Genomic DNA, 20,488 nt, shown 5'->3' with positions numbered 1-20,488 from the left:
TATGAAAAAGCAGCACTCAAGAAGCAGAGAATGTAAAATATAAAAAACATTTTTGTTGAGTGACTCATAGATGTATATGCAGGTCTGACTTACACCCAAAGTTTGAAAAATTAAAAATACCAACTTTTTTGCTGAGACCATGGAATTCAGCTTTTATCCAATTCCATACACAATCTGAGTGTGATAAGTTGGAGATTATATCATAGATTATCAGAGAAATTAACAGTTAATCTGATAAACATCAGCGATTCCCATCAGGAAAGGGTTAAATGCAGCTTAATCCATGTGCAGGTGTTGAAAGAAAGGAGATCATTTACTGGAATATTACCAACAAGGAAATGCATGCCTCAAGAGAGGTTTGGTATGAGACAGTCTGGGACTATAAAAGTCCTGCAGCAGGAAGTTTGTCCACATAGCATCCGACAACATGAAGGTCCTGCTGCTCTCCATGGTGGTTCTGCTGCTGTGCAGCACACAAGGTAATCAAAGGCTCCTTCTCCTACTTTCAATACAGTATTTTGACATTAAATCAGATTGAAATGTTGCTTAGATTAATTCCTTACTGAAGTTTGTGTTTTTATTTAATGTGTGATGCATTAATCAATGTTTCACCCCCCAAAAATCCTTTTGTGTCTTGGTTTTGAATTCAATCTCTTCTTTTCTAGTGCTCACACTGAAATGCTTCACCTGCCAGGATGAGAATGACACCATCTGCAAGACAGAGACCGAGTGCCACAGTTCAACCCAGTACTGCAAAACCTACCAAAAGGGTAGGTAGAACGTGTTCTGCTCAAATTCAGTTTGACGCACAAGAGACAAGCAACAGTTTTACTGACTGGGGGTTTTATTCACAGGCAACGCACTGTCTCGAAGCTGTGAGGAGTTCTGTGCTGAGGACTTCTTCACAGTCTGCTGCCAGGAGGACCTCTGCTAGAGCTGAAGCTTCCCTCTGCTTTTACTCCCCTGTTACTACAAAGCCCAATCATGAAGGAAATTATATAAATTCTACCGACGTACAAGATGATTTTACACATCAGAATCTTCTGTGATTTATTTTCAGTCCTTGTTTCTGCTTTTAAATAAAAATACACACATGTTGACCAAAAGATGTTCAGCCTCATTCATTTTCTCCAGGAAACTGAGCAACAGCAAGTGCGAAAAGGCAGACCAGCCACTCACTCATTCCCTCTTAATCCTGTCATGATGTCACTTAGCAGTTCACTGGGACGGGCTGGAGCTATATGGGTCACAGTCTGTCTCTAATCTGAAGTAAATTCAAACTTGAAAACCATCACATTTGCTCTTTTCATCATGGAAAAAGGTAAAGGTACACTGAGAAGCTTAGGACTCTTAGAGGCATTGTTTGCCGTAGTTTAATGAACACTTTTGCTCATGTATTTATGGTGTCATTCCCCCTTACGAGTCATTAAATCTTTCATTTAACTTTAAGCTTTACTCAATGGAGACAAAGCTTCCCAGAAATCATCAACCAACACTGGTAAGCTCTTGCCTGGCAGCATTCCCACATTGTTCTTTGTGTTCAAGGTGTTTTCACACCCTGTTCTGCACAGCTCTGCTTCCTGTAAATCAAAACTGCAAAGCAGAGTTTCACTCAGCAAATTGAATATCTTTGCATGTACTCTAAGTGGCATTGCAGCTACAAGTGATACTGCAAGCTCTCTCTGTTAATCACCTCTACATGCATATCCAGAAATATTAAGATGTAGACACCAAACACTTCGGAAGCTGAATACAGAAACTAAACAAAATGAAAGAGGCTTAACTTGTATGGTAGTGTACCATATATTTGTGAAAATCTAGGTCATGCCTATTAATCACTCCAGTGGTTTTCTCCAGAGGTGATGGATTAAGAGTAGAACCTATATAATACATATGATGTCAAGCAAAGAACTCATACTGTAACCTTCTCCTGGAAAAAAAAAAAAAAAATCAAATCCAATGACTGGAAGCCATCACCATCTCAGTTTGACAAAACAAACACAGTGTGAGCTTTATTTCAAACTTCAGCATTTGTTTCCATTGTGTAAGGGAATTATTGTGTTTTCTGAGGAAGTCAGTAGCTACAGTGAACCACAAGTTTAAGTCGGGGAAAATGTATTACCCACATGGGCTGCCCACACAGGAAAGAGCTGAGGCTGAGAAGGTGCAAACAAATGTGCTCTGAGGCTCAGGGTGTTTGTGTTCTTTGTTAAGATTGTGAAAAATATGGCTGCCAAAGGTGAATGGTTTCCTGCAAGTGCATGCTTTTATTATTAGTCCACCTATTTTCTTATGCTATCTGTTGGTCTGACTGGATATACAGGTATATTTACTTGGGAACTCGTGCATTTTCTTCATTTTACACATTTTTCTTTCATGCTCCTTTGACAATCTCTTCATCTGACAGTTTTAACTGATAAATGTAAACATAATGGTTCTGTAAAGTTCATGTTCAGGGCAAATAATAATACATCATTCTCAGGCAGGTAAATTGTAAACACAATTCCTATGCAGTTTAAAACAAGTTTGTGTTCATAAACCCCATTGCTTTTTTTGTTTTTATTTATTTTTATGATGTGTAAAAGCCTTAATAACTTTAATCTGTTCTTTAAGTGGAACAAATGTGAGTATATATTGGTTTTGTCTGGTGAACCAGTTATTAATATGGTCATATGTCTCTCAGAGTGCAATGAGCTCTCTGAGAGAGATTTCAGAGTTAAAATTATTTGGTCATTTAATTTGCAGGTAAGAGCCTTGATTGTGTAACACTGTTTATGTAATATTCTTCTAATAATCCAGGCTAAATACAGTGATTGAACATTTCACTAATTTGTTTGATGAACCCTCCAGACTGGAGGGTGTATTCATTTTTAGATTACTCTATGAAGCGACTCTCCATCTGTCGTGCTAAAATCCTAAGTACTGGAATCCAAACCAAATATACATTTTGTCTTTGTGTTGCTGCATTTGTTTTCTGATCTGAAGTGTTTCTTCAGTCAGAGGAGGCTTCCAGGATTTAAATTCAAGAGGGAGTCATTTATATCTTGAATTTATTAGCACCAACCCACCTGTGTTGTCAACTGGTCCTTTTCCACTTGAGAGGGAGTTTGAGAATAAATCCTTGTCAAATCTTTCCAAGTGGTGCCACAGGTGTTTACTTCATGAAGTAAAATAATAACAGTAATGGCACACATTGTGGACTCAAAAATGCTTGGTCACTCTTAAAATACATACACTAAAACCCAATAAGAATAACTCACAAAACTGAGGAAAAGTTGTAGAAAAAGCTGTGAAAGTGAAAGTCCACAAATGTTCTGACAATATAGAGCTGTTTACTGTAAATGGTGTGAAATCTCTGTTGATTATTATTGAAGATATATTTTTATTTGTCTTATTTTTTTATTTTACAAGCAAGTTCAAAGCCCAAAGTTACAGTATGTTGGACCCAGTTTTAGTGACTAAGTCAATTGTTACAGTCATATATTTATATCCCAGTGTCACTTTTCAATACTGCACATAGACATGAGTCAGACGAGATTCTCATAGTATGAAAACCTAAAGCAAGCATATCACAGATTCACAGCTTTTAAATAACTGCAATAAAAAGTGTAAAGCAGCACTTTTTATTTTATTTTAGCAGCAATGTCGTTGCTGCTAAAATAACATTTAATTGATCTACTTATTTTTATTTTTATTTTAAAACATGTAGTTAGCAAAAATGCAAAATTGAATTTAATCCTGCTCAATTTAAAAGCATTTTCCAAATGCAAATGTGCAGAAGGCTGGACTTATCAGAACATTGCTGCACGTATTTTGGAACCCAAACCACTTTTTGCACATTAAGTGGTTTGATTTTCGATTCAAGTTTGAAAAATAGTTCCAGTTTCATTTATTAGAAAGCATGAATCAATTATTGAGTGATTAATTTACTAACTGTACATGCTGTAGCACCTGTGGCAGTGGTAAACAGCAAAATAAATGATGCATATAAGTAAAAACTGGCTGCCTCTACTTCCTATAATATGACCAGATGTAAAAAAGATGAATGAATGGTAAAAGATTCAAAACAAAGACCTAATCTGTTGCCCCAGCAGTAGCAGGGGTTGGGGGGCTTGTTGTCATGAGTGTGTTCTGCCGTAGCTGGCAGAGTACTGGTGGTCCATCTATTGGATTAGAGCAGGGATTTCTCCATGGTATTAATCTGTGAAGACAGCAGGCGACCCGGGCTGTGCTCACTCTGAGCTGTTGTGTCTCTCAGCCTCTGGCTGTCTGTCAGCAGGCTGTTCCTGCTCCATTTGACTCCCTGAAGCACACAGGACACAATACAACCAATATGAACCTTTTCTGCTTTTCGCTGGTAAGTCTTTCTTTTTACTTTCTGTGTGTATATTCTGCTCAGAGACGTGTCATGTGCAAAAGTCGTGCACATGAGCAGGGAGAATGGACATAAAGAACCGAACTCCTCTGTTAAACTTCAAGCAGGGGCGATGTGCAATTAATGGTGAACATTAATCACAGCTAGACATGTTAAGGAATCCAACAGTGACTGTAGAGACAACAAAACTGTCCTGGTTTCCATTCGCAGGTAGACGTGTTGAAGATGCAGTAAAGACAAAAGTCAGTTTCTCTTTCTGCTAAGTCCTAGGCTTGGCTGTTAGAGATGTTTTAAATACCACTTTAAGCTCATTTGTTTCCTTTGGCTCACTCCCAGCAGGTGTCTTCATTGTTCTTTACAAATGAGTATTGCATGTTTGCACGAACACACAGCCCTGTGTTTGTGTATCTAGGTGAGGTCTTTATGTGTGGCCCTTAAAGGAGAAAACACCAAGAAATGTTTCTCTCGTTAAAGTACATCCATCATATGATCTCAGTGGTTGTCCAGCTGTCATGGTGGTGCACCGACTGATGTTTTCTTCTTGTCACTAAAGTGTAATGCATGTAAAAAGGAAACCAAAACAAAGTTGAGGACACAGAAAGCAACAACAACAATGTAAAGAAAACAGTCAACATTTCTAGGTGACTAATACAAATTCACTGTGCAGACAGGAGAAGCTGAACAACAGCATTTTATATTTGTTCCTAGGAGGAATCCCAACATGGCCAGAAAATTATTATCCATCTGAAATCTGCTGGAAGGAAAATCAATCCTTCCCTTCAGTTAGTATTGATAAGCATATTTAAAAATTGCTTTGAGTCTGATTCATATGAATCAAATCCTCAGGGCTACTATTTTAATGCATGGATTTGAAATGCAGATTTGTGTCATGTTCTAACCTTATGGATTATTTAAATTTAGAACTGCTGTGGGTTCATGTGTCTAGTCCATCCGTTATTTTCTTTGTATTACAATCATTATCTCTTGTCTTTCAAAGAAGTCGACTATTGGCTTACACAAGAAACTATGTTCAATTAAAACATTTATAAAAGTTTTCAAATCATATCTGAGATTTTTATGAGCAGAAAAAAATTGCTATAGGTTCATTACATGAATCCAAATGAGTTTCCTTGAATAGGAGGAAGCCGGGATGAAATGGGAAAATAAGTTGGTGGTGATGCAATGACTTGGCGCCATCATCCAGGTGAGTTTTATTCCAGTGTGGATGAGGGGTTAACAACGTTGTAGATTTACTGATTTATGTTGCATTGTATGTAGTACTGCCAAGGCACTTATTGTCCTTTTATTCGAGGACAATAAAAATGATTTGATTTGGTTTTCAAGTCATCCATTACAAGCTTTTCAAAATGTATCAGAATCCAGTCTGGAGACTATGTTTGTAAAAATAAATGTTTTCTTCTCTTGTATGTCCACCTGTCATCAGGAGGGGTCTATGGACAGCCTGTACGAGGCGGTGCAGAGCTCCACCGACGGCCCGGCCCCGCCCATCCCCAGCCGCTCATCCAGTCGCTCCTGCAGCCGCTCCTGCAGTCCAGCAGTGCTGCTGGATGACAACACCAGGTGGAGAGGCTCTGGAAGGTCTATATCCATGGTGAGCGGGATCATTTTTTTCAAACGTGTCTGTAACAGGACTGGTGGACGCAGATGGTCAGGGTTGCATTTGAATCTGTGAATCACTGGTCTTTGTAAAGTCTCATGATGTTTCAACGTAATAAAGCTGATTATGAAATGACCAACATATCCTGACAGCTGCTACAGACGTCGGATCCTTTTTAATGTATAAATTAAGCTTGTAGTCAAGCACTCCTCATGTCCATGAACTGATCCTTACAGACTGCATGGGGAGTAATTCATTGACAAAATATCAGTACACACTTCACAAAGTTTTTTGTTGAAAAGTAACTTTTAAACACTGAAGCGTTTCTTTTTCGTTCAGGATATGCCGCAGACACACGGGGCCAACTCCAATAAACGTAACAGAAGGTAAGCTCATCAAAATAAGCATGCTGCATGCTTTTTTAATATCTTGAATTCCGTTTATAATATTTATATCATTCCAAGATACACAGGGAATGTAATTGGATTAAAAATGATGCAATCCTGCAATGATTATACTCCACTAGTCTTTTTAAATGGACATGTCAGTCAGTCCGAAAAGGCCCTCCCTGCAAGTGAAAGGGCCTTCTCATTAAGAAATAATAGGGCTTGAGATGCTCCCTGTTTATTTTCACTGAGGACTTAATTCTGTAAATCTTCTGTGTAGCAAAAACAGATCAGATCCTCAGCAGGGGTCCTCCTCTCCATCACTTCATTCTCTCCATTTGAAGCATAGTCCCACTTTAACATGAGGGATTGATGGCACAGTTGGAAGCTTAATATATTTTTTTCGATTGAGCTTCACGGAAAGCTTTTGCCTTTTTTTTTAGAAGAAAGGTCCTGCAGATTGTCTTGCCAGCAGGAGGTAGATTATGGGGCTTTGGGCCAGTTGAACTAAGCGGATTCAAGGTCCTGGTTGCCACATTACCTTTACTTCTCTGGCTGTGGTTTACTCTGTTCTCACAGTACTGTCTCTTTGAAAGCATATTCAGTTCAACATCTGAAACAACATGAACGTTCTCTGACAACGTTTTAAGCTCATCGTTTTTGTATTCACATGGGTGAGCAATGTGATGTAAAAATATTACAAAAATCCTCTGAGCATAATATCCTGTGTCCTTTCCTTTCAGGACACACGTATCAAAGTCCCTGTCAGACAATGAGACACTGGGTGAGTACTGCTTAATGAATTGTTGAACAATTTGAGGGATGGCAAGAAACCCATTTCAATTAAACTTTGGTGCTTTATCTTGACCAGGTTATCTTGGGAGCTTCAATTTATGTTTATACCACAGCACAACTTCCTGTTTTGCTGTGGTATAAACATAACGTGACACAGAGGCCTATGTTGCTTTGTTACTTTTTAAGATGGGAAAGATCAGAGAACATACCACGCAAGTACGAAACAGTAACCCTCCCACAGTCCTAGTCCTAGCGAAGGAAGAGCGAGGCAGATGTGACTGTCAGGCAAAGGCAAAATATGCCATCCATATACTGAGATTATTATTATTGTTGTTAGATTTTTTAAACATTTTCTGCATTATTCCTCCCCCCAAGTCCATTTCCTGTCAGAACACTGGAAATAATTCTGAATTCTTAATAGTAGCACAGAGAGCTTTCTTGAGAGTTTATGAAACATTATCAAACTATTAGATGTTACATACATGCTAACCGGTTGTTTGAAATGCTTGCCAGAAAGAAAACAATTTAAGAAGGTAAAGGAATCAAATTTGGAAGTGTGTAATTTGATCAGATGAAATCAAGATTTAACGTTTAAAAACAAATGCCTTGCAGTGTCCGGTGTGAAAGAAAGTATGAACATAAGAAGCGCTTTGTGCCCACTGCTAAATAAGGCAGTGGATCTGTGATGCTGTGGGCCTCTTTGTCTTCCACAGGGATCCTTGTTAGAGTTCAGATCATTCTGAGCTTTTTAAAACACTAGGACAGAAAGCTGAAAATAGGCTACGACTGGATGGCTATTTCAGTCTCCAGACCTAAATCCTACAGAAAAGCTGTGATGTGAGCTGAAAAGAATAGAGCATAAAAGAGGAACAACGTCTCTCAAGAGATTATTAAAGTAGGGCTCTGTGGGCTTCGGATTAAAGAAATGTGATAGGAGAAGACTAAGTACTGTCATATCAGTATTAGAGAACATGCAGAGTATTGATAGGAGGGTTACCAATCAGAGCCATGCTGGGGATTTATTAAAACACAATTATTTCTTGTCTGAGATTTGTTTGCAGACTAAATGAATGTAATCAAATTTAAGATTGGATTTTAAAAAAATCAGTTGAGATTATTCTATTGCGGAAAAAAAAAAGTTTGTCAAGGCTTCTAACGTATCTTTACCAGGGGTGTGAAAAAGTGTGACGAGTTTTAATACATTAGTGTCTCTTGTCCAAGGTGGAACCAGACATGCAGAGTTGTAACTAGTTGTTGAGTCAGGCTGACGCAGCCTCACTTTTCACATCAAATCCCTGGCCTTTGCCTCTGCCTGCCGCAGATAACCCCGGCTGTAATGCAGCGTGGCAGCGCGTCGGGAGCCGAGAAGATTTAATCCACATCACCAACAATCACAACGAAGGTAAAAATAAAATGTAGGTTAAGCTCATCCAAGGTGCATCTCAGCATTCATCTGGCTAGATGTTGGCTTTCAAAAATCATGAAAAACAAACAAAAAACCCAAAACAATTTCTATTGATTCTATCTAATGTAGCACCCCACTGCTCTGTCCACTAGTAACTGGAAAAACTCTCTGGTGGGCTGTTTGGGTTTGTTAAGTTCTGGTCGATACCACACAGGTATATCTATGCTGAGTAAGTTCAGAAAACCAACATAAATAACTCCAGAGAACCAGCTAACTGAATAGTTTCTTTCCATGAGAAATTGGAGAAATAAAACCGTAGCTCCACAACACTTAAACATTGAGCAAGGTCATTAATTCCCAATATTAATATGTTTCCCAAAATAAAATAAAGCTGATAAGGCACTTTTTCTTTTCAGTCCCTTATATTTTACTCACTTTAAGGGGTATCTTATGAAAACCCTTACTTTTGGCTTACTTTTAAACTAATTAGGTCATTGATTAAACAAGAAAACACTGATGTAAGTACACAAGTCACCTCCAAAAAACCTTATATATATATTTAATGTAATATTTCATGTTTGTTTATGTTTGACAAATTACTTAGAAAGATGTTAAGGAGACAAACAACACATTAAGTTTTTTGTAATGCATCAAAAATTAAGTCTGTGGTTTCATGATTTGTACCCTGCTTCATCATATTTAATGATTTTCAGTGTCTTTCCTGAAAAGCAGTTAGCAAATTGTTAGCAACACAACATTCAGCTAATCCTACTGGTTTTCCATCTTGGAACTAGAAACTAACCTGAGTGTTACGTGCTTCCCAAACAGAGGTGAGGCAGTGAAGAAAAAAAAAAAAAAACTTACTAAAAGAACTGGAGTGGCCAAAGAACTTGGCCACTCCAGTTCTTTTTTGATCTTGTGTGCTGTTAATGCTGATATTTTCACCACCTACTGACACAGAACTGGCATTATAGTTTAATTCCAAGGATTGCGTGTCTTTCTGAAGTTTTAGAAACTTTTCTTTTGTTTTGTTTACATCTTTCCACCTCCTGAAGTGAACTCAAAACATGTTGTTTCTTTAGAGATGAGAAAGCCTAAGCACCGGACGGACAAAAAGGGAGGAAAAGGAGGACATCATAACGGCACAAAGAAAAAAGAAAAACAACAAACAAATCAGGTGAGCAGAGAAAGCACTGTTGATGCTGATACGGCAGTAATCAATCACAGATCTGTACTGACCCCGGGTCAACCTGCTGTGTGACGTGTTGCTTCTGGTGCCGGAACCAAGAAGCAACACCAAAAACCAGTTCAATTTGCATTAACAGGGACTTCCATCTGTTTGTGAGTCCATTTTCTGAGACTGATCAGGTTTAATGCAATGCAGATAGTACTAATGGAAGTACTGCTCTCACTATAATGACTTGGACTCATTTTAGTGATGTGTGTGGCCATGGTGAAGGTTTAAAGACCTCCTACCAGGTCAAACAATGTCCAGTCTGATTAATACCCATCATAGGGGCAAACAAAGCAGATCCTGCCAGGGCTGGATCAGATGCTGTTTTCAGTGCGTCACTAAGAGGCTGCCTGGCTGCACTGACAGCGCTTCGTTGTTACTGTTTATGTAACAATAACAACAAGAGCAAAGATCCACAGCTAAAATGGGAATTAGCTGTTTGCTGAAAGGAAGAAAGCACAAACACTACTTCACGAACAAAAAGACAAGGTGGAATATTTGAAGGTAATGGGATTGATTTTGATTGTTTTCTCATTTCAGAGTATTCATGGCTACGGAGTGATAACAGAACCCAAATCTGCAGCCAAAAAGAACCAAAAGAACGGAAAGAAACCAGGTGGAAGGAGTGGGAAAGATGTGTCCAAGAAAAGTCACAACAACAGAGGTGAGGCAGTGTAGAAAAAAAAATTACTAAAGGAATTTCTCTCTCTGTGTTCTCCATAGACCGAATTGTCCTAAATTCTTGTATGACTCAGCTTCTTTGCTCAAATTTAAAACAGGAGAACATGTGCGTGCAAGCAGGGTCCCTTGAGTTCATGACTTTTAACATGTTACCACATTTTCAGTGAAGGAGTCATCCAAGAAAAGCACAGCAAAAACTGACTCATCCAACTGACCATTGCCACATTTCCTCTTTTTCTCTTTTTGATGTTGCTTGAGGTTATGAAGCTGTCCTCCTGAGTCTCCCCTCTAACCCATTTCCAGAAGCCATTAGACTTGCTTTTCTGATGCTGAGTATGTTATCACAATTTTTATTTCCATTTAACTTTTCTATATTCAAATAGAAAAGTTACATCTCTGGCACAACAGAGACGTCTCCTTTTCTAAATCTCAGAAAACTGTGGCATGCATTTTTTTTCAGACACCCTTTGCTGCAAGCATTTTGCGTATGCCTCTATCAGCTGATCTAGGAACAAAACCTCATCTTCAGTCTTGTTTGGAAAGCAACTCAAGCTTAAGAGTTTCTCAAGCATCAAGAGTTACATAAAAATGTGCTTTCATCATTAACATCCGCTTGTAGCTCTGGCAGTATGTTCAGGGTTGTTGTCATGGAGGAAAGACCTTTCTTGCACTTTTGTTCTATATTTAGCTCAATCCATTTTCCAGTCAGCTTTGCTCAGCTTCCTCGTCCCCTCTAAAGAAAAGTATTCCACACCATGATGCTGCGACTATCATGTTTCACTTTAGGAATATGCTTATGGAGTCACATGAGGTGTCACTTGACAGGACACAATCTGTCACTTGTTTGCTTTGTTTAATTAAACACTTTGGTAAACTGTGAGTGGGACTTCGTATGCCTTTGATTAAACAATGTCGGTTTTATTGACGGTTTTACTTCAAGGCAAAACTTCTGCTCTACCTGTCGCTTGGATAAAATCATGAACCTGAGCTTGGGATCTCTCCAGCTCCTCCAGAGTTACACCAAGATCTTTTAACACCTTCTATGATTAATGCTCTTCCTGGATGCCTTGTATTCTCATATAAATGGCCATGTAGTTTTTGATAGTTTTGCAGGTGTGTCATATTCAGATGATGGATTGAATGTTCAAAAAACAGCTGGGGTATTTATAACCTAACCCTGTGATAAACTTCTCTTTAATATTCTATCGACGTGTCTATGTTCTTCATACTTCGTTCTTCATACTTTTTTTTCACAAATGTTCTTGGGTTTTTCTTCGGCTCTCCTCCTTTTCCAGTGAGTTCCCCACCAAAAACAATGAGCCCACCCTTGGAAACACAGTATTTGGACGTCCCATACACATCTAGACCAGATAGAAGATTGTACCTGGGCAAATCCTCCACCCTCCCCACCCCGGATAACTCAAACCCGGGGCACTGCGTGGACATGATCAGCCTACCTGGAGGAGCGACACCCACTCACCACCAGCGCTGGAGCAACCCAGGGGACAGCAGCCCTGCCTGGGGGACCATAGAGCACACCTGCTGCCGGCCCCTCACGGAGTACCACATGCTCCCCCATGAATTTGCAGATCTGCATGGGAAGGAATGGGACGGGAAGCAACAACCAGTGATGGACCAGAATGGAAGCCTAAAACGGAGCTGTCAGCTTCAACCAAAGGTGCCACGGTCTGTCACGGAGGTAGATCTGTCAGAGACAAATGTGAGCAATGAATTATATTCTTCATAAAGCTTCAAACAAAATTCAATTTAAAAAATGTCCTTTAAATATTGACCAAAGTATGCAGACAGGCAGAAGGACGTAGCCGCATGTGATGGTTTGCCACACTTTCTGTGGAGACTACAGAGCTCTTCCTCTGCTCTCTGCCTTAACATAATCCATACTGACCAGATGAGGTCTCTGCTACCATCTATTGGGGGCTTTATGTTTGGAGTTGTTTCCATCAGAATATCGAGGACCAGTCAAATACATGATAATAGTAATGTGTGATGTGCTGTACAGCAGAAGATTTTCCACACATAAGGAAGAAAAAAAAAACTGGAAAACAACGGCATTTTGAAATCCATGCAAACAACTTTAAGTCTGATATGTCTTTAGATGAGAAAAACATTAGTGTGTTATTGGGAATAGAGGAAACAGAGTAGTAAATAATTGTGATGGGGAAGTAAAATGATGCAAAACCAGAAGACGTTGCATCCTTCTGTATTTTGGTCCCTGTCCACTGAAACTCCCAGGTAAAGTCCAAAGAAATGGAAATCCTTCGTAATTCAAATAATTAGTAACTAGAGAGCCGCTGTGTGTATTTTCATGTCAGTGCAAATCTAACTGTCAAGGTTTATTGGAGAACATGAAATAAACTTAATCATGAAGACCAAGGAACACAGCAGAAAGGTCAGGAATAAAGTTGTTTAAGCTCATTAAACAATATTGTAATATCATCATAAATGAGAAGTTTGGCACAAATGGACAGACGGGTGTTCTCATTGTATAACAGGAGTGCAAAGATCCACAGTTAAAATGGGAGACAGTGGCGATGAAATACTCGAAAGAAAACCATGAGACTTCCTCTTTGCAGTTTTTTACAAACCACAATGGGGACAAATAATAAAAAAAATTGGTAGAATTTCTTTTAGTCAGTTTGAGCAAATTTTTAGATTTTTTTGGCCAACACACAAAACAAAAGTGCACATTGAAACCCCCAAACACTGCACATCTAAACATCCCAACAATGAAACACGGTGGTAGCAGCATCATGCTGTAGAACACAGGAGTTGTCTTTCAAAACACTTTAGACTGTTTTTCATTTTCCAATGGAATACATGAAATTTTGAGACTGAAATGTCACAAAATGTGACAAGATTCATTGACTGCAATTAGAGTTCAGTGTATTCACTTGATGTTACCATATAGGAAATTAATCCATTTTGAACTGAGCATTAACTGTGGATTTTTCTATTGCATAGTGATTACTTGGTGCTAATACCTTACAATAGTCTAGACTAGAGAGCCAGGGGGCATCGCCCTGGTGAACAGTTGGCATTTCTCAGAGCATAACCCTTGCTGCTGGTCAGAGAGCACGTGCAGGATTCAGCATGTCACACAGAGCAGTAGTCAAAGCTTAACATATTGAGGGAGAAACAATCAAAGATGAAAAAATGGTCTTACATAGAGATTTAGAGCTGTCTATGGAGCAGTAGGGACACTGGTTCTTAGTAACAGATGGAGCTAAGACAACATTAGGCTTAACGGTTGAAACTAAAAATCTATTTTGTGATGGCTTACATTCTTATAGGGATGTGGCAGAAAAAAATGGTTTTGCTCAGATGCTCTTTCAGATGTAATGTTGTGACAGGTCTTTCTTGTCAGAATTTGAAAGCGATAAAATGATTTAATAAAAATATGTCCAAATGTTTCAGAACAATAAAACCCAGAATATTGTATATGATTAGAAGCTGTTCATTCTATCACTTCTGACCGTCTGGAACACAAAACACGTGAAAAGTGTTTCACTAAATTTTAATGTCTGTTGAAGTCACAGTTGTGATTTGGGGTTAAAATCTTTGCAAATGTGAGAAAAGTCAACATTTTTTCTGAGCTTCCATATTTACATCATTGCTACTACTGTAACAATTAATTCATGGATAATTATTATATTTTTACTTGTGTGTAATAAAGATCTGGAAACATGTTTGGATGGCAGAAAGGTGTGGGAGTACCCAACTAAAAAGTATGTAAAATATAATATAATGCAGTTCTCTCCAAAACAGAAGTTTTCCTTTTCGAACTAAGATGAACAACTGTCTCACCACAGAGCCAGGAGTCGGGGAAGTCATAGATTAGAAGCCTTAATCTGAATAGCCAGGAGTTCATGGTTGATTGAATTTCAGCGGGATTAGGCAGAGGTTTTGTCTGTTGAATTCTTTTGTGCAAGTGACCAAATGAAACATGGCGACAAATTCCCACATGATGGCATTGGAGTGATCATGTTCTCCATGAAGGCCTTCAGTCTGCACATTTTATTATTTTGAACCGAACATCTAAAATCAGGATTGTATTTTTTTTCAAGGTTGGATGTGCAGCTTGCTTTAAAACTGGTAGTGCAGAGAAACCGGAAAGTGTTACGACACAGCAAAGTTGCCACTTTAAGCTGTTTCTATGTCATACCTAAGCACTTCCTCTAAATATCTCACCCCACATTAAGAAATGACTTATTACTCCAGCATCATTTACCATCATCCACTTCCCCATTGTTGTTTAGAAGAAGGAAACTCTTTAGGAAGAAAAAGAATTTTTACATATTTTGTGTTTTTTTTTTTTTTTTTTTTGCTGTAATGAGACTGGTTGGGAATAATCACATTATACTACAACATGACCAACAGTGGTTACGTGACTGACTTTTACTTAGTGAAATTACTGGCCCAACTCTGGGGATTAACCACAGCAACACAACACCGGTAGCTGGCGTGACAAAAGCTCATTCTCATTAACTTGCCTGAGATAATATCGAAAAAAGAAAAAAAAAACACTGCAATTAGAAACCCCAATCTGATCCATTCCTGGAAGTGTCTGAAAGTGTTTTTTTTTTTTCAAGAAGGCCACAAAATGCACACTTAAGCATTTGTGTTTTTCCCTTTCAAAGCAATACTGCAGCAAGAAACAGTCAATTGCCTCACATCCTGTGTTTGTGAGGAAGTGGCCCAGTCAGCTCATCAGACAGTCAGCCTGAGCGTTAGTTAACACATCACCGTCAGATCAGAGAGGTAGAGGCAAGAAAAGAGCAGCAACTGGCCAAAACAGCGAGGAAATTCACAGAGCTGAAAATGTTACAAAGAGCAGCGTCTAATGTGTCAGACAAAACAAGGAGCAACAAACCGAAGGTAGGTTAAAAATCTAAACATAACTAATGCTGGGGGGACAATTTACTCCTTTAAATTAACTTTGTATCATGTTATTCTTGTCCTAATGAATTAAACTGCAAATTACATGAAATCGCCCCTGTTTTATAGTTTAAAATATGCAATAAATAAATAAATAATAATAATAAATGAGAAATTCATCCAAACGCTGGAACTAAAAATTAGAATAAAAACAATTTTCTGTTCATGTAATCGTTGGCAAAGAGCCGCACAAGCAGTTTCTGCTACATTAACTCAATCTCCCCAACGGCTGTCTAGGAGCATAGAGCTCATATTTAACCAGGATTTCCAGAGGATTAATCATTTATATAATTATTTTTGGTGCTCTGCACAGGGGATGATGTGTGTGTGGAGGTTGGAGGGGTTAGGTTTGGGAGAGATTATGTTGACTTTTAGTTTTATGAAAAATTGGGAGGGCCAGAGAAAAGCAAGCTGTGGGTTCACGTCCAGTTCTGTGCGGATATAGTAGTGTCATTTAACTCTGCCAGTGCTGCTTCATGGAAACATGTAGATAAATGAAAATGATGAAAAAGGGTTCAAGTTTGATATGTCTACTCATGTTATTTGCAAAAGAATAGATGTTTTTTGTGAATTTGCCATAAAATAACCCAGACTCCTCAGTCTTTTGTTAGCAGACAGTGACAGGAAATTTACCCACAAACTGTTCAAGTAAACTAAGAGGACATTTTTTTTTTTTGTCTCTTTTAGCGTTCCACAAGCTTCGGCAGGTTTGAGGGACTCAGACATCACTCATCACATACCAAAATAGAGGACAATGGGACAACTACGGTTGGTGGACAAGCTTGTTTTTTTTTTGTGCATTCATGTTTTATAACAAAAATCAATTCCATATTGTGTAAAAACCTTTGTCTTGTGCTAGAGTGCTCATATTTGCACAATTTTGAACATGTGCATTGAAATTGGCTTTTAACTGAAAAAGAACAAAAAAACATTTTAATGTAAATTTATGAAGCAGAAAAACAAGTGGTTTAGTTGATTCCACCTTTTTGTCTGTCCACCATTAATCTCTTCAGGTTAGAGAAGAGTGCGACAGTCCGGATCCCGGTAGACCAGCTGGACTCGGCAAAAAGATGAAAGAGATCTCGCTGACCATGCGGAGAAAGATGTGCAAAAAGCACGCCAAGTCTCTTTCGGAGGAAACAGTGAGTCATTTTTAAGACGTTTTCTTCACTAATCAGGATGAATCTCTTGACTTTGCATGACGAGCAGTTCAGCTGACACAGATAATCAAAAAGCCCCCTTAGTACTTGTCACAGCATCTACTCCAGACCTGTGCTCTTCTTTTATCACATTCATCTAACACAAACCCACATCCTCGCACATGACGCTGGTCTGAGCAAAAACACAATTCTGCTTTATACTTTGACCTGTAAAAAATAAAAAAAAAACCCATCTTCCTGCAGGTTCATATTTTGCTGTCATACAGATTCAGAGATTCAGAGATGCTAAACTTTGAAAGTTCAGCAATTTCCATCCTTACCCAACACTGTATATTTTAGCTTACTCTCATTTCCTGGTTGATTATTATATATTTTTTTGCCTTTGAATGTGATCCAGGGAGATGACACAGACAAAGACCCAGAAGCAGAGACGGAGAGCAGCCCAGCAGTTGAGAAAAGCTCTGCAAAGACGAGCAACTCTTTGGAGAGTCTGTACAGCGGCCAGAGCTCCTCCAGTGAGTGTTTACATCCGATCCATGCACAGTGAAGTGTCAGAACCAGAGCTGTGTACTTATGATTCATTTACCGGTTCAGGTGGTATCACCAGCGAGTCCAACGGTTCCAGTCAGAGAGACAGCCTGAAGCTGGAGGAGGACGGCTCCTACCTGGGTCAGTTCTGCGGCCGGGCTCGGGTCCACACTGATTTCGTTCCTAGTCCTTATGACACAGACTCGCTGAAACTGAAGGTAACTTCCAGCCAAACTATCCTACTAGTAATGGAGAGTTGGACAGAAAACAATGTTTCAACCTTTAATTGGATTGTATAGGTCGGCGACATCATTCACATCATCAGGAAGCCTCCGATGGGCATCTGGACCGGCATGCTCAACAACAAAGTTGGCAACTTTAAGTTTATCTACGTGGATGTTTTGGCAGAGGAGAAGGAGAACGAAGAAGAGGAGGAAAGTCCAAAGATCAGACAGCAGAAGCTGTGCAAGAGGCCACGACCTAAAACGCTGCTGGAGTTACTGAAGCGGCTGAACATGGAGGTGAGGACAGGAGCCAGGAAAAATCAAAGCATTTTTGTCAAGTTAGAAATTTAAACGAGAACTTTTCAATGGTCAGTCAGATTCAAAACTGGACCTCGCAATTTCTACTCAGTAACTTTCAATATGCAGTAAAATGTTGTTGGCCTCTTCATTCAATATAATTCCAGATTTCTTTGAACCCTCAGATTGATTCTTACATCAACTCTGAGAGAGGCTGAGATCAAAACAGACTTTCACCATAATAAAACAACTCCAGTCCTAAGAACATCATCACTATACATTATTTTGTGAACCTTCAATCCTTTGTCATGTTTACACCGTACGGTTATTTACAGAGTCTGCAGGCATTTTCAGATGTCTGATTAAAAGTCAGGAATAAAACGACCTAGCTGTTATCTAGCTTTAGCTATCTTTCACTATGATCAAAGCAGACTAATTCTATCTTAGAACAATGAATGCTGAATATTGTCCTACTACTTTGTATTTCATTTTTTTAGATGAGGGATTTACAACTCAAATCTTCGAGTGCCACTGTTTGGGAACTTTGGCAAATGTTTGTGATTGATTTCAGACAGCAGACATCTGCTTTTGGTCAATGATAGCTGCCTGCTTGGTAGCAGGTTCACTTATTCTGTATTGTAGAATAACAGTATAAATCTGTAGACTTCTCTGTAAAGTCTGTAAATGATGATCCATTTCAAACACAATGAAGGTTTAAAGCTTTATAAAACAGTGATCGCATATAGAGCTGAGAGGTTTTTGAGATTAGTGGTCTTTATATTCGACGCCCAGGTTAGTTTAATCCTCTCCAACTAGCCATTATCTTGAGCCTTCTGGATTTACACTAAATATGCAAACAGGGTTATTGTCTGCTGTGAGATGAAAGCAACGTATAACTTAACCTCACTTTAAAAATCCCTCTAATGAATTGTTTTGCTTCAGGAATACGCCTCTGCCCTGTTGCTGAACGGCTACCAGACAGTGGAGGACCTGCTGCACCTAGAGGAGAAACACCTGATAGAGCTGAACGTCAAGGATCCTGAGCACAGGCAGAAGCTGCTCGCTGCCGCCGACTTCCGCTATGTAGAAGGTCAGCAGCATCCTGAGCAGTCACCCTCTCAATGTGACCCACTCTTAAGAAAACAAACCAAGTTACAGAGCAGAATCAGCACTAGACTGATATATTTGAGCCATTGGAGAGACTTTCTCATTACCTAAGAAACTGTTTCAGGATAAGAACTGAAACAGTATTTATTTATTTTTTTACCTGTAGCTGAAACCATGCCTCTGCCTGCGTGCCGCTATGCACTTACAGCTCACCAGTGATTTCCTGTCAGTCAAACAGAAAGTGCTCGCCAGGACAGAAGGCATTTTTGTAATCTGACATCTCTAACCAGGAGAGCTGGTTATCATGTAGCTCTGAATGAGAACAAAACTTGCACTCGTTGTGATTCAGAGAACTGTGACATGCACTAGTGGGGGTTGTGCTGCATCCGGCAACTCGCAGAAAATGTGATTGAGAGGCCACTGATTATTGTTTGTTTGTTTGGGTGATGGCGTGAGCCCCAACAGATGGCAGCTGCTGCAGCAGCGATGCTGCCAAGCCTGTTGACGTGGATGAGACGGCACTAATTTAATCAAGCTGCGCTCCATTAGGTTAGTGCTGTGGTCAGGGGGATTAGGAGCATCTGACAGCCCACAGAACTGAGGAGTGGTCCCTGCTTGTAGAGGGGAAAACAGAAAGGAGACAGTGATCTGATGCATTCGTTTGCCTATCAAAAAAAGCTACCACCGCACTCGCAGGCACTTTTTACTCATGAAGTTACATGTTCCTGTAGCAGAAATAGATCAAAAGAAATATTAGAGATTAACAATCAGTTTCCACTGACTTGTCACAGATGTTATCTTCTTCTATGTAGGCAGAAGCCCTTATCTCTCAACACGTTTTTTTTTTTAATTCAATTTGTTTTTCTTTGCGGCTGCAGGTGATGATACGAGCAATGCAGAGGAGCACAGATCTTCCCACGGTCAGCAGGAGGAAGACAGCGACTGTCCCAGAGACTCAGGCTGCTTCATCCCGTCTGAGTGTTCAGACACTAAGGAGGACACAGAGCCCGTCGCAGACACAGCGCAGGCATGAGGAGCTCGGCTTATCAGAAGGATTCCAAGAAATTTGGAATATAAAGTCACACTTTTTTTTCCCCCAATATTTCTGATAAAAAAAGAAATCTAAAAATCCGCTCAACATGTAATGTTTCCACCTTGTGTTCTGACCTGGAGCTTGTATAATGTGGGAGCGCTTCAAAAGATGACTGAAGAGGGGGTTACAGTTCAACATGTAATCTCATCCTTGTGTTGCATTATAAAAGTAAAGTTTTCTTGATGTCAAAGAAGTTACAGTTTATTGATATGAAGTCAGTTATATTTATTATATTTCAAATGATCCAGTTTTTTGCCTGCAATTGTTTTAAGCCTTTATTTGTCAGATGAATCACTTTTATATTTCCCATCACATCCAGGCCCAGGCCAGCCCTCAGCATTCAGTCCTTCTTTCCTCTGAATGTGGTGGTTCTGGTGAATGTGTCTGGCTGATGGTCTATATTACACACTGTACATAATACATGTATTATTTTGAGCATGAGTTTGAATGAGAGTGTGTGTGTTTGTGTATTTGTAAAAACGTAAACCCTACGCTACGTACATATGTATTTATCTGTTTTCACAACCTTTTGTAAATGAATCAATAAAACATATACAGTTATATTTTAGCCTTCATTCATTTCACCTTGAACTTTGTTCTGGATTTTTATCCACGATTAATAAAAATCG

The 20,488-nt window shown here is 39.2% G+C and overlaps 2 protein-coding genes across 4 annotated transcripts; both read left to right on the top strand.

Annotated features, from left to right (window-relative positions):
* Positions 1-354: 354 nt before the first annotated feature.
* On the top strand, positions 355-1,106 carry ly6d (lymphocyte antigen 6 family member D). The gene is made up of 3 exons (XM_055028713.1): positions 355-479; positions 666-770; positions 855-1,106. Exons 1-3 carry the CDS (start codon positions 428-430, stop codon positions 932-934), a joined length of 237 nt encoding a protein of 78 aa, XP_054884688.1. The 5' UTR covers positions 355-427; the 3' UTR covers positions 935-1,106.
* A 3,108-nt stretch (positions 1,107-4,214) lies between these two features.
* Positions 4,215-20,422, top strand: samsn1a (SAM domain, SH3 domain and nuclear localisation signals 1a). 3 transcript variants are annotated; one of them, XM_055027981.1, is made up of 15 exons: positions 4,215-4,357; positions 5,820-5,987; positions 6,333-6,379; positions 7,123-7,163; positions 8,496-8,576; positions 9,662-9,756; positions 10,354-10,477; positions 11,790-12,193; positions 16,138-16,218; positions 16,464-16,592; positions 17,008-17,125; positions 17,205-17,356; positions 17,438-17,659; positions 18,602-18,749; positions 19,645-20,422. In XM_055027981.1, the coding sequence occupies exons 1-15, from the start codon at positions 4,334-4,336 to the stop codon at positions 19,797-19,799; spliced, it is 1,989 nt and encodes a 662-aa protein (XP_054883956.1). In that variant the 5' UTR covers positions 4,215-4,333; the 3' UTR covers positions 19,800-20,422. The 3 variants fall into 3 exon arrangements, with proteins under 3 accessions (XP_054883956.1, XP_054883955.1, XP_054883957.1); XM_055027980.1 differs by having other exon boundaries at positions 4,216-4,357; positions 11,790-12,214; XM_055027982.1 differs by lacking the exon at positions 8,496-8,576 and having other exon boundaries at positions 4,216-4,357; positions 11,790-12,214.
* Positions 20,423-20,488: the final 66 nt, after the last annotated feature.

Source organism: Poeciliopsis prolifica, unplaced genomic scaffold, assembly GCF_027474105.1.
Source record: "Poeciliopsis prolifica strain line A6 unplaced genomic scaffold, Auburn_PproV2 SCAFFOLD004, whole genome shotgun sequence".
Classification (NCBI taxonomy): domain Eukaryota; kingdom Metazoa; phylum Chordata; class Actinopteri; order Cyprinodontiformes; family Poeciliidae; genus Poeciliopsis; species Poeciliopsis prolifica.
Note: the sequence above shows the minus strand (reverse complement) of the source record. Positions and strands in the feature narration are given on the sequence as shown.